At 31.5% G+C, this 17,624-nt stretch overlaps 1 protein-coding gene across 1 annotated transcript; it reads right to left on the reverse strand.

The window, feature by feature from the left end:
• Nucleotides 1-1,513: 1,513 nt before the first annotated feature.
• LOC105162930 (transcriptional regulator STERILE APETALA) lies at nucleotides 1,514-5,736 on the reverse strand. The gene is made up of 3 exons (XM_011081106.3): nucleotides 5,325-5,736; nucleotides 2,483-3,032; nucleotides 1,514-2,291 (listed from the first exon to the last, which is right to left on the reverse strand). The coding sequence occupies exons 1-3, from the start codon at nucleotides 5,544-5,546 to the stop codon at nucleotides 1,711-1,713; spliced, it is 1,353 nt and encodes a 450-aa protein (XP_011079408.1). The 5' UTR covers nucleotides 5,547-5,736; the 3' UTR covers nucleotides 1,514-1,710.
• Nucleotides 5,737-17,624: the final 11,888 nt, after the last annotated feature.

Consider the following 17,624-nt stretch of genomic DNA (forward strand, 5'->3'; position numbering starts at 1 on the left):
AATCGAATCGACTGGAGGACTAAAACTAATCAATTTTGCAAGTTACTGGAGTTAATAAAAATGGACATACTTATAGAATTAAAACTAAAATTGGGCATACTTAACGAACTAAAAAAATATTTTTCCCTAAAAATTATTGCTAATTATGTGTTGGGTGACAAATAACTTTTCATTTTTCACAATAATGATTTTCAATTATCAGGGATACAAATTATGTTAAAATTGTCTATTATAATTACTGACAAGAAAATATAATTACTGACAAGAAAATAGTATATAAACTTTTACCATAATAATTAATATCATATGTATGGCGAAAACTCAATGATAATAACCATTATTATGGTTGAATTATCGATGTGTCTCTATTTGTCAACAGCGATAAGCCGATAACTTCGTCCCAATATTTGTTACCATTAAGTTCCTTAAAATCATATATATTGTGTCCGATCATAAGATTTAGTTTAATTCGTGAAGTTGAGGCCCATAACTATAAGGTTATGGTTTCAATCCCATCAATGTATTGGGAATTTTATTTTATTTTAATAATAAGTGTCGTTTTACTTTAATAGTAATTGTTGATTAGATATAATTATGTGATATTGGTAATTAGTATATAATTGTTATAATTGTCTATAGTTGTTAGACATAGATATTTGATATTAATTATTCCAATCAATTTCCTAAAAAACAATAGTCTCATTGCTTTCAATTTAAAAAATAATAATAATATTGTGTCAAAATAAAGTTATTATAACTAAATATCTATTATTAGTGGTAATATTTTTTATTGTCATATATATTTTGTGAGAATTTTCCCTTGAAAGAAACCTTTTCAACTCAGAAGTATTGTATGTATCTTACCCTCAACTCAATAAGTATTTACTGACCATTGAAACACACTCCAGAGGACTGCGTACTTACTGTGATTTTCATTGTAGTTAGTTAAATAAAAGAGAAAGAAGATAATTAACCAAAATAATAAATAAATTGACTTTAAACTAATGATTAAAAACAAAAAAAATCTTAATAAAACAATTAAATGGAGTTTTATTTTGTACTTGTAAAATGTTTTTAAATTATATTTTATTTTTAACTAATAACGATAATAAGATACAATAAATCATCTAATAGGCAACATTTAAATTCAAACGATATATTAATACAATTAAAAATGATAAATAAATTACAATAACTCACATAAACAAATATACGAACGTCCAACTTGAACCCATAACACCAAAATTATTGATGAGATCTCAATGTTAACTTATTTAATGTGGTTCCTATTTTGTTAATCATTGTAAAAGTTTCAATAGACAGATAGATAGATAAAGAATAAATAAAAAATCAAAAGAAAAACATTTAGTTGCATCATCTTTTGGTTGTTTAGGTTTTACAAGACTGCAACATTAAAAGTACAAACAAAAGTTGTGAGTTCCCATCAAAGGAGAGAGAGAGAGAGAGAGAGAGAATGAAAGTGAAAGGTGAGCGATTTTGGTCTACTTGGAAATGAAAGAACAGAGCCAAAAAGGCTCTTTTGGTCTTTGCAAAGAGTCAAAGGTCAACAACTCAAATCTAAAAAAGAAGCATTGTCGCAACCCACCACAAACTACCTGTCCCTATCAAAGCAATCAAATTGGGAAGAAATGACTACTCCCTGAAACCCTAATTCCCCCTACTACTCCTACTCCTCAAACAATTCTGAGCTTATGCAGCCCCAAAGTACCATAAATGAATAGTACCATCAGAAGAGCAAGCAGCCACATACTTTTCATCTGCTATTAGGGCATTGCAATGCCCAATTGCTTCCCTTAAATTGTACAGATATTGCCCCTGTTCTATCTCATAAACCCTAATCTCTCCTGCACCACATATTAGTCCATATCCACTGTTTACACACCCCAAAGTCCTCCTCAGGTTACGACCCCTTAATCTAAACCAACATTTTTCCTCCAAATTGGCCACTAAACGCACGCTAGCTACACCCCGGTCGTCCGTAATCAGTGCCGACTCATTGTTAGCATCGAACAAGCCCACCATGATGCGCCTTCGGGTTTCTTCCTCCCTCAGTACTATACCTTGGTTTTGTAGGTCAAACACGATAACCTTAAGCCTAGTGCACGCCACGGCCTCGTTGTTGCCTGTCACTCGAACTCGGCCAATTAGCTCGGTTAATTCAGTCAATAAATGCCAACCCATTACCGATTGGGGATCGGTTAGCGTCCCTCCCACAGAAACTAGCTCTTCGCTTACACTATTCCATATCCGGAACGCATGGCCCGGAACACCTGGAGAAAGCCAAACAATCAATTGAAAACTTCTGTTGCATACACCAACACATGGCACATGTATTAATGAAGTGATTGCCATTTAAAGAGAGAAATTTCATATTTGAGAAAGTATTGTAATTAAGAGGGGTAAAAACAAGCGAATCCTTGTCATTTAACACAAAGTAGATGAGAATTTGAATCAAGTCCACCTGCGTAGAGGCCAACCCACCACCGGTCACAGCCAGTGAAGTCAACTAGAGCACCGTGGTTCACTACATCGCCCAAATGTGCTCTTCTTAGAGGAGCCATGTCTTCGTCCTCGATGTCCGTCGTATGAATGTCGCCATCCAGAGTGGCAAAGACTATACGAACATCAGATAAAATAATACCGGATACAGCACTAGAGAAGCGACCAAGGCGATCACGGTGCTGAGGATAGAAGGTAGAGACGTGGAACCCATCTGGGAGGTGGAATAGGTGAACTGCGCCGTCAGAGAAGCCAGCTGCAATGTGATTGTTCGAGAGCGCCAGGCGACGACAAGCGAGACCGTCGTCGTTGTTGTTGTTGTTAACTGTCGGGATAAAATGCAGGGTGGTGTATATGCATCTGCGTAATCGGAAATTGCAGGAAGTCCGGTGGTGGTAAATATACTCCTGTCGCCATGTGTTGCGGGTGAGATGCGTAACATTCCATATACGACGTGTAAGGTTTTGCCATAGAAGTTCAGATCGCGATATGGCTCGCCATGTAGAACACACCTGCATTGAAACATATATACACTTTGAGTATCTACTGCGAATTTTATGAACAATGTATGTTACTATATGAGGCTAAATCATTAGCAAAATGGATATTGATCAAACAAATTATTACAAAAAATATAGGTAATAAAGAATGCAATCTTGTCTGGACCTTTAATTAGCATTACCTTTACCCATAGATTTGGATATTAAAACAATGGCAAAAAAGCCCTCTTAATTACAACTTAAGCTATACTTAGGAATATATTATCAATATGACCATACATATATAGGCAGTATTTCTTTCAAATATTTAGAGCTGCTGCTGACCACCTTGGGAAGGAACCCCTAACCCATGCTTGTGCATATATCCACGTAAAAATAAAAAGAACTTTTGGCGAGAAATCCAAGAACCCTTGTTAGGCATGCCAAATCCCACTTGATTAAAAATATAATTATTACCAATGAACCGTGCATGGAGTACTACTGCAGTTAAATAACGAAAAAATTCTGGGATTCTGACAATAGGGATTATCCCCACACCACTCTGTTATATATATGTAAATTACATAAAAGAGACTTATAAGTAAATCCCACTTAATTATATGGAAGAAAGAATGTAAGAATTCAGAGCCCATATTGTTTCCACACTCGGAGCAGCAGCAACCTTATGAAATGTTATTATTACAAGCATATAGACACCTTCTACTGGGTGTATGCGTGTGAGAGAGAAAGAGATGAGAGAGGGGGGGGGGGGGGGATTCATTTCACAGGGGTCGGAGAGCAGGAAGGTCAGACTAAATAAAGTAGGGGGAGTAGGGAAAGCCAGCTAGGTTTATTCGACCTGTCCCATATAGCTATAGACATGTACTGCTGCCTCAATCTCATCATCATAATATCCTATGCCGCGAAAACTGACAAAACTTCCCTCTTAAATGTTATCATTCAGGTTAAGAAGAGATAAAAGCTACCGCTGAAACAGTAAAGTACATAAACAGACAACATACACAAGAAACCCTTCTTTAGTTCATAGCCATCTGATCAGTCTGACAAAATTAAAAAAAGGAAAAATTGGTATACTTTGGAATAAAAAGCAAAACGTATATTTCCACTTATATGAGTACTGAGCAAAACCCAAAGGATAATGCAATAAACTTCTAAGTCCCACCCTCAAGATTTAATTGGAAAAAGCCATAAAAAAATTATGATCCATATATATACAAGAATCAAGATAATTCCATCCAAACACTGTCTTGCTGTTTTACAAAAGCAGTAAGAAACTGAAGGGGGTGTCCTCAACGGTCTCTGTCTATATTTATTATCATAGTTACCATAATAAAACTTGACAGAGAAGCATACCAATGGGAAAAAAGGGATACATAGTAAAAAAAGTAGTGGATTTCTAGAGCTCAAAAGGGATCATGCAAAGAAAGGGAAAGAACTCTACAAGACCAAAAGAACCCTTTTCACATGTTTAAATGGCAAGAAACACCAATCCAAGAATGGGGTAATTTCTCTGATGATATAGTTAGAGCCCCTATATATTTTTGCAATTGAGAGCTAAAAAACAAAGGGAAGTAGTTTCCTTTTGTGTTTTGGTTAAAAGTGGGCCTAAAGCATTATCATTTGAACTTATTCAAATTATGGGCAAATCTTGAAACTCAAATTGGGCTTATAAATACTATTCTCGATGCACAATACACTACAACAAATAATTTGATAACTGACAAAATTCTCATTTTTTGAAATTATTACATTACATACATATTTGTGTCATTTATCAGTACATTCAACGCATAAAATATCGAATCCAACATGTATTTATTGTATACAAATTGAAAATAATTGATTTAAATAAATGATTATGTATCAAAGATGGGCACGTTTGGCTCAGGCTTCTTAATGGGATTTGGTCAAAGATATGGACGAACTAAATTAGTATAATGATAGCTTATCTGTGAGTCACATAATTTAATACATTGCTTTCTTTCATCCAATGCTCAAGCCCACAATCATTAAAAGCTCACCTCAACTCCCACACTTCATTCTCTTCCCTTTTAAATACTATCTTATTTTTGTTTCAATAATAATGAAGCACGTCAAGATCAGTATGATTCCCAAGAACAAGTAATGGAAAGATTGAAAATAAAAGGTTAGTATGCATATGTGAACATAATAACAGAAAATCAAATTTTCACACAAGACGAAAAAGCAGTTTTCCGGGCAAAACTAACAAGCAACTAAACATAACAGAATCACACACACTGCATGTACTTGTGTGTGTATATTGAAGATAAACAAAGAGAGAACCTGAAAAATGTTGAATAGAGCTTGGGCAGCAGCAATTCGGCCAACAGTCGTAGATGCATCAGCGGTTACCCGGACAGCAACAGCTTCAACAAACGGCGCCGGCCAAACCTCACTGCCCCACCTAATCCTACTACGAGGAGATGAAGGCCCTTCAACCCCGCCGCCATCACCTCCTTCAACTTCTTCTCCAGAAGAAGATGAAGATGAAGACGACGCTGACATGTATGTATGTATATATGCTGCTTCTTTTCTTTGGGTATAGAAGAAGGAATTGGAGTCCGTATGCGGTGGTGACGACGGAAGAAACCGCAAGAATTGGAGACAGAAGCAGAAGCCGAAAAGAGAGATAGAGACGAGCGAAAATGAGGGGGCCCAAACGGGTACTGTGATGCAGGGCACTGGGCAGTGTTTCCAGATTATGTAGACTGCAGACTTGGAGGACCTGCTGCTGCTTCCTCCTTTACAATTTTTGTCAATATTTTCAAATTGAATATATTTTTATTATTTGATTTTGATAATTGCATTTTACGCATTCCATAATTATAAATACTTTTTTTATTTAAAAAATTATAAAAAAAAATTAAAATTAAAAATCGTATAACAAATACCCCTTGTAACGGCCATTGTAGATAGATATTTATTAATCAGTCGTTAATTTTAACATAGGTATTTGTAATTTTTTAAATAATAAGTGGGCATTTAATATTGTTATTTAATAATTTTAGGTATTATTAATATACGGCGCATCTCTTATATACACGTCAATAGTTGTGTGGTATTGACGTTATTTTTAAAAAAAATTATATGTATAATGTATTTATATTAGAAAAGAATTAGAAATAATACAAATTTAAGACCTGGAGCTACTGTTATTTGCATGAGTTGTCGTGAAAAGTTGGTCTTTTTTCTTTGATTAGAGACTTAATAAATCATGTTTGAAATTTTGGACTCGAATGTTGAGTGTGTGTTAAAAAATGGAATGAATTTGAATTCGAGACATCAAACATGAAGTTTTGAGTCCCAAATCATTGAAAATATTGAGTGTGTGTATAATGTATTAATCAATACGTGTGTAATGTAATGGAATGGACTCGAAACCTCGAACATGAATCATTAAAAATGCTAATGTGTATGTGTGTTGAGTGTGTGTTATAGAACGAAATGGACCCAAAATCCCGAACATGAGATTTTCAGTCCCGAATTACTAAAAATGTTGAATTATGTGTGTCTGTATTGAGTGCATGTCTTATAGAATAAAACGGACCCAAATCCTCGAATATGAGATTTTGACTCATGAATTATTGACAATGCTCGTTAGGACCTTGAATATGATTTTTTTTATTGGACTTAATGAAATTTATCATCCTATAATATTGTAAATGAGCAAATTGGCCTCTTATGACAAAAAAAATAGCAATTTACCTCCCTATACTTTTTAAAATGAAGCAATTTACCTTCTTACTTAAGGATGTAAATTGCTTCATTTTAAAAAATATAAGAGGTAAAATACTGCATTTTTTATAAGGAGATAAATACTCATTTGCAATATCACAGAGAGACTACTTGTTTTTTTTTTCCTATTCAGATCGCCCAACCATTGAAAATGTTGAATAAGTGTGTGTTGGATGGATATGTATTGCATAATGAATAGACACGAATTTAGAATTTAAAATAAAAAAATTTGAATTTTAAATCACTAGACTGTCCCATAGAAAATATGTAAAAGGTGGTCGTTAGGTTCCTATAGTGTCTACCAAATGTATTGTCTTGTCCAACCTCTTTTTCTTTGAATAGTATATAAATACAACAGCAAGAGAGAATATTTGCTTTCTCCCGAGTGTTTGTATCTGCAGAACCCATTTGCAGAGACAAGATTGCAAGTTTTAACCAATATTGCAAAACAAAATCAAACTGCCCCCTTTGCAAAAGGCAAAAAATATAGCAACTCTTGCAGAAAGTTGACTCCAACCACGTGTTTATATTCTCCGTATCTTGGTACTGCTACGTGTCATTTATGTGCATATAATAAATAATTTTTTATATTTTAAAATATATAAATTAAGAAATTATATTTAAAAAATAAAAAAATGAATGTATAAGAGAGAACCAACTTAAAGTATTATGACCACAATCATTTTAAAAATTGACCGCCGTGGCATGTTGTTCCTACGTGCATATAATAAATAATAATTTACGTTTTAAAATATATTATGAATTAAAAAAGTATATATATAAACCACTACATTATATTTTTTTTAAAAAAAGAAAAAGAAGAAAGAAAATCAACTTAGAGGTACTATAGACATAGCAATAAAATTGGTGTTGCAGTGTCATAACTGTCATTTGTGAGAGAAAATAGTCTTTTTTCATATATTAGTATAGATTATCTAATTAGAGATGTAATTATCATATTCAAAAATTGGTGTGATGATGTCAGTAACCATCATTTGTGAATGTAAAAAGGGGTGAATAGCAATTTATACCCCTGTGATATTGAAAATGAGCTCTTTACCCCCTATAAAAAAAATATAGCAATTTACCCCCTTATACTTTTTAAAATGAAGCAATTTACCTCCTTATACAGGGAGTTAAATTGCTTCATTTTAGAAATTATAAGGAGGTAAATTGTTGTATTTTAAAAAATATAGGGAGGTAAATCACTATTTATTTTTTCATAAGGGAGTAATTTGCTCATTTGCGATATCACAAGGGGTTGCTTGTATTTTTTCCGTGTAAAAAACATTTTTTTTTAAATATCAGTATATATATACAGGAGTAGATAGTTACAATATTAATCTTTTTCTAAAATAAAAAAAATTATACTTTATTCCTCATCAATTTTTAAAATTCACACCTAGATTCATTTTTACAGAAATGCTCTATTTATAATCCCGGTTGGAAATAATTATTTTTCATCTTCAACTGCAATAATTCCATAATTGTATTTTATCAAATTTAAATTACACTCTATATTTGTAGTTATATAAGTTATCGAGGGTACTTTGGTCAATAAAATATGATGACGTTCGAGTGAAAGACGAAGTTGAAAGTTCGCTTAAAAATAATTTTTCGTAACATCAACATTTTCGAGGGTTTAGTTGTAATTTTTCGGACTTCATTAATAGAGTAGAGTGTAATTATGAAAATTTAGAGGGGGTTCTTGTATAATTAAACTACATATATATGATGCTAAATGTGTATTGCGTGCGTCTCACATTGGATTGACACAAGGAATTTTAGCTATGTATATAAGTTTATAACAAACTATTTTTATATCAATTTAAGTAATGACATTAAAATTTTAAAATTTAATGATAATACATATCTATAATAAATGTACTAGTCGTTTTTGTATTATTACCATATATGTGACGTTGATAAGTTATAACAACCCTTTATATATAATTTCTTCTATTACAAAATTTGTGTAATTTTCATTATTATTACGGATAATTATATATATTTTTTAAAATTGGTGTAATTATATACGATGTGTATAAAAATAAGTTGGCCCAAACGATTCAAAAAGAAGAAAAGCTCGTAACATCCTAGGAAGCCCAAATCATGAGAGGCCCAAAAACACTTGACAAGTGGTCATGGCAGATGCCCACCAAAAAATAGATAGGCGGGCGGCCTTGGTAGGTGCTCCCCAGGAAACAGATAAGGGAGGAGGCTAAAGGCATCCTCCTACTCAGACCATGATCAAAGCCCGATAAATATTCAACCCAAAAGACCCGCACATATGGCAATCCACTCTCCTACGTGGCATCTCGTCAACAGCCACATTGGACCATATCAACCCTAAAAGAACTCCTCTTGACGATTGAGACTCCTCATAGATGAGGAAGGTGCTCCCAAAGCCCTGGATTCCTTGGCAGCTTGGACTCCCTAGTAGTTAGGAGTTCTTGCTGATGAAAAGTCCCCTCAAACTTGGCAATAAAATTCAAAAACACTTCTAACAGAAGATAAGATCAAATTATGGCTTATCCAAATGTCATTCATCCATTTTTCCTGGAAATGTGGAAACGTGCACAGTTCTATCAAAAGAGGCACCCCCTATAAATACAGGTTTACTCTTCCATGCTCAGGCACTTCAAAACACCTTCATGAGACCCTCTAACATCTCTCTAAAACATCTCTCTCAACACTTTTTAAATACTTCTTAAACATTCTCTAAGCACTCTACAAGCATATTATCATGTGTTCTTGCGCTTTTAACCGACTTTATTTACCATATCTCAATTTCAATTACATTTATTTAGTTTTTGGCTTTATTTCATCTCAAATTAATACTAACTTGGACATTAGAGTGCTAACGCTTTTTTTGGAGGTCTTCCCTTTAGGATCTGCATTTGCTTCGGCCCATACTTTGAGCATAGTCCATATTAATTGGACCCGTACGTTTTTTGAACGCATCAACATATAATTTGTTTTATGGTTTGAAACATTACAGTTAGTATATCTCTGATATTTACTTCCTTCTAACAAATAAGTCATTTCATTAGTCTATTTCATCGAATCTATTGATATTAACAAAAAAAATTGAACGAAAATTGATATCATCAGATTCACTTAATTTTGACAAAATGAAGTGACATATTTGTTAGTCGGAAGTAAAATTCAAGAATACTAAACATAATTTTTTAAATCATAAAAAATCTACATGTGTAATTACAACAAATCTCATGAAATGAAGTGTAACTATCCCTTATCATTAAGATTGTAAAATAATTATTATGATAAATATAATTTACAACTTAACATATAATAAAATTAATATTATGCAAAAACACTTAATTGTTGTATTTATATATTTTTTTTAGAAAGAAAATCTAAAAAATACCGTAGAAAAGCCGTATATTTTGACTGAGGAAAATAGTAAGTATGGGGAGGAAGAAAATGTGGCATGCTGAGGTCAAATCAAGACCATAGTCTGTCTCTGTCATATGAAGAATATTGAATGTGGACTGCATATTTTTATGGGTTAACTACATTTATTTTTTTACAAAAAAACATGTGAAATTTCATTTTAAAAAAAAGTTAAAATTATATTGACTCTATTCGAAAAATTTTCACAAAAAATATTAACTCCAATAAAAAAAAATTATACCCCTAATTAAATATTTTCAGGAATATTTTTATATATTTTTATATATATTATTATACGAGAATATTAAATAACGGGCAAAATTTAAATTTTTTTATTAATATTAGTATTTTTAGTTCAAACCAAGATGTAAATAATGAATAGTTTGAGAGTTTTAAGTATAATAAATTTTATTTTTATTAATAAAGGGGGGGGGGGGGATTAAGGGTAACTTGTAAGTGTTTGAATTTATTGTAAAGTACAGAAAACTGGGTGACAGTTTGAAGCTGACATTGGGCACAAAAAAGTTGTGGGGAAAAAAGAGGAAATAGTCTCAGGTGGAGGGGAGAGAGACCTACACCTAAAGGGCTACACACCCTCCACTTGTGGGGACTGTCTTCTGTATATGAGAAGAATAGATATTAATAGAGACATTCAGATTCAGATTGAGGGGGCCCCATAACCACCTTTCCTACTATTTATAAATGCTATTTAGTGTTACTCTCTGACCCCCCCCCCCCCCCCTATTCTACTACCTACATACATATATATATATATATATATATAGAGAGAGAGAGAGAGAGAGAGAGCTGCATTCCTCTTTCTCCTCCATAAATGACAAATCTTTGAGCCTCCTTGCCTCTCTTCTTTTTCCTAGTTCTATTAGTATAATAAGATAATTTGTACAACCTTCTCTTAGATTTAGATTTGATGTAAGTATTTATAATTTTTTTTTGGGATTTGAAAATTGTACTTAATATTTTTTTATATTTATTTTCATTGAACCAATAGATTCTTTTATTTGCAAAAAAAAAAATAAAATTTACTTATTTTAGCAGGAAGGTTGAATAAAAATCCGTGCTTAACCTCGATTGACTTACGAACTTATATTAGGTCAAATAATTATTTTTTTACAAGAAAGGAATTGTACCTGCTTACATGCATTAGTACGTGAAATGTGTAAAACGAATTTTGTTAGAAAAGATTTATTTGACTTGCGGAACTCATTAATAAGTCCATTTTTTTTATTCAACTTTTGTACTAATATTAACAAGTTTCATGAATTTTACGGCAGGAATACTAGATGTAATTTTTTAAATTACAGATGGTTTATATATAATACTAAACCGCATGAGAGCAGTGTAATTATCCCTGATATAATTCATTTTATTTTATTTTTCTTTTTTTTTAGAGGGGGTAAATTATGTTGACACTTATTGAAATTCGAGTTGAATATACAAACACCCCATGATCTTTGCCGAATTACAAATACATCTCCTTAGGTTGTAATGCCAAAAATTTATAGAAATGCCCTTTAAGCTACACTATACTATGGGTTGCAATGAGTCGAGCTCGATTCTGTAATTTCGAGTTAGAACTCGAGCTCAAGCTGATTTTTTTTTGGTTTTTTGTTATTATTATTATATTAAATTACGAGAATCACCAATTTTTTACATAAATTCATAAGTAATAAAATAGATTGTATAATGCATACTATATTATCATTATTATTATTATTATTATTGTTATTATTATTATTATTAGATTAAATAATGAGAATCATCAGTTGTTTTACATAAATTTATAAGTAACAAAATAGATTGTATAATGTGTATTATATTATAAATATACCAAAATATAGTATGAAGTTTTAAATATTGTTATAAATATAAACTACTGATTAGTTTAGTAGTAATATAATTAGTAAAATATACAAAAAAAAAAAAAATCATACTGAACAGTTTAAATTATAGAAAAGTATCAATTATCTGAAATAATGCAATTGAAATACAAAAAAATATTTTATAGTTGAGATTAATATATGTTCACAATTTACAGTAAATTTATATATTTTATAAATATTAGTATTACATTGATGTAACTATCATCTTACATTGTCAAACAACATGGTTTAATCGCACCATAAAAATTCAGATCAGATTGTTATATATGATCAAACTTATAGAAAAACATGTTTGGTAAAGTTTTAGACTTACTGGATATACGGATGTTATGATATCGTACTCGAAACATAAGAATAATCATTCAAATTGGTGCATCGTAGAATCAGGCCATGTGATTTTAAATCAAACTATCTGATGTGATCTAATGGACATGGTCTTATATATATTTAAATTTAATGTGAATCGGGCGCCTAAATTTTAAGTAATTATTGATTAATTTTTTTAATCTCATTATATATAATAAAATAATAATTAAAATAAGTAAATTGTTCAACCATCAATATTGCTTATTTTTAGATTAATTAATAGGAATCACTAAATTTTTTTAGCGGTAGGCTTTGTTAAAAGGTCTGTCGCTTTGGAGTTTAGACGAAAATATTCATATATATTGTGGGATATAGGTCGCACACGAGTCGAGCCGACTCGATTTTGAGCTCAAGCTCAATTCTTTTTGTTTATCAGCTCGTGAGCCGGCTTGTAAGATTCCTATATATATTTTTATTTTTGAAGTTTTTTTATATTTAATTTCATGTTCAATATTTTATCAATTTTAAACTCAAGATTGACCATATATTATAATTATAATCAGTATCATACATTTTATTTTGGATAAATAAATTATGATGGTTTTATTTATATATTTACTCTTTATACAAAAATAAATTTAATAAAAAATTTTAGCAAATTATAATATTTTTTATAAATAATTATTTAATATGACACATATAAACTTTATGTTATATTTTAATATATATTTATATTGTGTTATATCTTTTTTAAAAATTGACAAGCAATTCACCTATGCTTTTTTTTTTTATCTATTTTTTAGTTTTATTTTTATATCAAGATACATACTATATATGCATTATGCAATCTATTTTATTACTTATAAATTTATGTTGAAATTTAGTGATTCCTATGAATTAATCTAAAAATATTGATAATAATAATAATAATAATAATAATGACGGTTGAACAATTTTAATTATTTTTACTATTATTTTATTATATATAATGAGATCAAAAAGTTTAATAAACAATTACGATATCTTAAAATCCGGCACTCGATTCATACCAAATTCATATATATAAGATTGTGTCCATTAAATCATATTAGACAGTATGATTTAAAATAACAATACCTAATTCAACGATACACCATTTTGAATGATTACTCTTATGTTCCTAATGCGATATCTCGACATCCGTATATTCAATAAGTTTAAAATTTTACCAAATGTATTAATCTGTAAGTTTGATCATATCTAACGGTTTGATCTTAATATCAATCGGACAATTCAATTTTAAATCGAATTGTTATATATGATTTATTTTACACAGTCTTACAATATCTATTGAAGTTTTTTGACCCATCTGATATCGTAACTGGAATACCAAATTAATTTTTTAGACTGGTGCATTATTCAATTAGACGGAAGCACCTTAGACTCCTAGCTAGTTCCCCGTATGCCCAAAAAGCATGAGGGGAACTGGCATAGCTAAGGGGAAGGGGGTTCTCTCCGAAAGAGAATCGTGAGGGAGTGAGTGACCCCCGGGTAAGGGAAACAAATGAAGCTAACTCCGGCCCTTTGTATTCGTATTAGTTCTTGTTGTTATTCTCGTTGCTAAATGTATCAAGAGTGTTACGCACGCAGGAACGATGCCCGGAGGCTCTTATCCCTTAAACTAGACTAAATACCATATATCCTATCTCTCTCATGATTTATAAAATATCAAGCTCCGTTGAGTTTTCTCGTGTGGAGCCACATTCTTGAAACTATTCGATTTTTAAATTGAACCGTTAGATATGATCAAACAAATAAAATCTTATAAGAAAAAGTATTATTTTAGTCCGCTAAATATGCCTAATTTTAATTTTAGTTCGATAACTATGTCCATTTTTGTTTAGGTCCATTTTTGTTTAATGAAAGAGTATTCTCGACTCCGAAATGAATGTCAATTCTCTTCACAATCAATTCCTACATACCAATCACTTCCTTAACGTCTCTATCTAACAAATGCAACTTTTATTACCTCTGTCTCACAATAAATTTCTACATACCAGTCACATACCGATCACTTCCTTAACAAGTATTATATATATCATGTAATAAAACTTTATAAAAAGTTTCATAACTTCGTTAAGGCTCATGTACACGGCACATGGGCTCTGCCGTTAAGTTGGTACCAAAAATGCTTATTTTTTGGTTTAGGTACCAAAATCCGAACTTGCAAAATTTGTGGTACCAAAATCAAAACTGATCTTTTTTTATAGTACCAAAACACAATTTTGCCCTACTTGTTATATCCATTTCTTAAAAATATCTTATTCAAATACTTCATCTAGTGTTTCAAGAAATAAAGTAATAATGGTGTTCACTTAACGTTATATATACAAAGTTGAAGAACTACAAAAAAATGACTAATTTTTCCATTCATAAATGGATACTTTCTATTCAATGGAAATAATTTGAGAATAATGTTTTATTACAGTTATACCATTTTGACTTTATATATATTATATTTACCTCCTTAAAAGTATAAATATATTACTAGGGGGATACTGGATTAAGTTTAAAATTAAAAATTTATGTAATTCTTTTTGCTGACGTCGACATTTTCGTCCAAATTCTAGCAAAGAGTTCTCGGAGGGGTGTAAGTGTAATTTTAAAATTTTTAAACAAAATGTAACTTTTCATCTTTAGAGGACGTGTAGGTATAATTTTGACCCTTTATTTTAATATTTTTTGAGTTATTTAATTACTAATGAATGTATAATTATAAAAAATATATTGAATTACAAATCATTCATTCTTTTATAAATTACACATATATCTATAAAAAACGTCAACATCATTTACATAAATCACTCATATTTTTTTGATAAATTATATATACACTCTAAAAAACGTAAAAACCATTATATAAATTACCCCTCCTTTTTGTTGCCAGTGATAGTTTCTATAATTATGAAAAATACAAGAATAATTTATATATATAAATAAATTATAGATCAACAACCTGAATGTAACTATCCTTTTTAATTATTTCGTACCTTAATATAAGGATACCACTTCAGATAATACATTTTTATAGGGATTTCTTGTTTATTTTTTCTTTAATATATATCTGTATATATATAATGCGACACATATATTTTTGGGCACAACATAATCGTATCTCCTTGAAAATCAATATAAAAACTTTAGTCAGAAAAGGTATTTCAATATATATATATATGTATATATATTATTAATTAATAATTCAATTAAATTGATTATTATATTTAAAATCTGTAATGAATCTGGAACTTTATGGATTCATTTAAGTCGGTCGATGCAAAACAAGACACAAAGTTTTTGTTTTATTTTGGATTGATTAATTGGGTCAAATCATGTTAAATATGTGATCGTGAATCAAAATTATGTGACACAGTGGGTAATAGTCGGTAGGTGTCAAGTTCTTAAGAATGCATCGAGGTGCACAGTGGGCCGGATTAACCTAAGACCAGTACGTACCAACTCGGAATAGCCCAGTGCATGAACGGCGTAATATTATTTATTATTAGTCCTGGAACGGTCATGGGCCTTTAGATGAATCATATTGCGTTCATTTTAAAACCTAGACCTGGCCCATATCATGCCCGATTATGCCTATTATATTATTATTTTTTTTTTAATAAAATTGAGGTGGTTTTTTGAATAGTTTCTTAAATTTAAAAGTTTTTTTAGATTTTCAAAAATATAAAAAAAACACTTATTAGAATAATCAACTTAGAACAATAAAATAAAATTTATGTGCTTGTATCATTAAAAGAAAAAAATAAAAAATAAAAAACAAAAAACAGCCAAGTTGAGACAACCCATCCCGAGCCAAGGACCGGATTGTCTCAGACCATTGAGTTAGTGGTTCCCTGATACGGGACCAGCCCGATCCAAACAGGACTAGGCCGAACCAATCCATTACTTTACTAGGCCAATTTGATTCTCAGTCGAGCCAACTGTGTATCTTGAAGAATGTACAACCGGAAAAGGACTTGGAATATATTCGCATGGAAGTTGGTCTTCATAGACACCATTGAAGTTTGAGTTTGAATAAGTGATAAAGCTTATAAGCCTTTTGAACATGACAATATCGAAAGCACATTCTCAAACTCATCTTTGTGAGGATGCATATTTGTAGCCACAAACCTGTAAATGATCATATGATGGCATCGGCATGCTATTAAATGTGGTGTTCAATATGGATTCTCCCCAGAATTTTCTAGGCAGTGATGGCTCTAGCAAAAGGCGGTAAGTGTTTGAATTATCTTTCAGCAATTCCATTTTGCTGTGAAGTGTAACCATGGGACGGACGTTTGGTGCAAACTTCCGTGGTCTTTGACGGGCGATCAAGGTTATCATAATACGTCTGCGCTTTGTCTATTGCCCCCTTTTCTTTGGTCCTATTCTGGAATCACTCCCTCTCCTAGGCTATGGTCATCGTTCGCTTATTCTCTGCTGTCTCAGATATCCTCAAATTAGACCGTGTCTGCTTCTCCACACTTAGGATCTTGACACTTCCATCACAAGGATATGATTTCTTACATGATCAAAACTATCAGTCATGAATTGCATGAGGTGATTAGAGGAAGTTAGATCTACCAGAGTCTCAACAGATCCACAACCACACTCAGGCATTCACAAAAACACAAGAGGCCATTCATAGTCTTTGGGTCTTGAAATATGCAGCCTCAGTCTGTATTTCTTGTGAGATTGGTGTAATCTCTCTTTATATACAACAATGGACATCACATTCAGCATATGTCGCTTCTAATTCAAGCCACCAATCTCGAGCAGTCTCAGCATATAAAAAAACATCCACCATTTCCTTCGAAATTGAGTTGAACGACCGGAAAGTCATCTCTTAGTGTAACTTTGTCCATTCAAAGGCATAGTGACAAGCACCATACCTGGATGCTCTGAACCGCATTCATGGCAACATTTCCAGTTTCAACGCCATTGAAGCCAACGATGGACCAAGCTTCTTTTGGAAATTGAGTACAAAGACATTTGCAAGAAGGCTCTGATACCATGACCGAAATCAAAGATTAAAAAAGTGAAATAGAGGTATTACAGGCGGAAATAATGAGAGAAACGAGGCTAAAAACACTTCACTTCTATGCCCATTTGGGAAACCTAACTAACAAAACACACACAACACTTATAAAAGCTCGAGAAGAAGCTTGACATCCAAATAAATAACACGAAG

The sequence above is a fragment of the Sesamum indicum genome, linkage group LG5 (assembly GCF_026168435.1).
Source record: "Sesamum indicum cultivar Baizhima isolate 11 linkage group LG5, ASM2616843v1, whole genome shotgun sequence".
Classification (NCBI taxonomy): domain Eukaryota; kingdom Viridiplantae; phylum Streptophyta; class Magnoliopsida; order Lamiales; family Pedaliaceae; genus Sesamum; species Sesamum indicum.

What these genes read in the sequence shown, in the direction of transcription:
- LOC105162930 (XM_011081106.3), bottom strand. Translation starts at nt 5,546, where the DNA reads ATGTCAGCGTCGTCTTCATCTTCATCTTCTTCTGGAGAAGAAGTTGAA. An exon ending in CTCTATTCAACATTTTTCAG is followed by an intron (nt 3,033 to 5,324) that starts GTTCTCTCTTTG and finishes GTTTCAATGCAG; the next exon opens with GTGTGTTCTACATGGCGAGC. An exon ending in GTGGGTTGGCCTCTACGCAG is followed by an intron (nt 2,292 to 2,482) that starts GTGGACTTGATT and finishes GGCTTTCTCCAG; the next exon opens with GTGTTCCGGGCCATGCGTTC.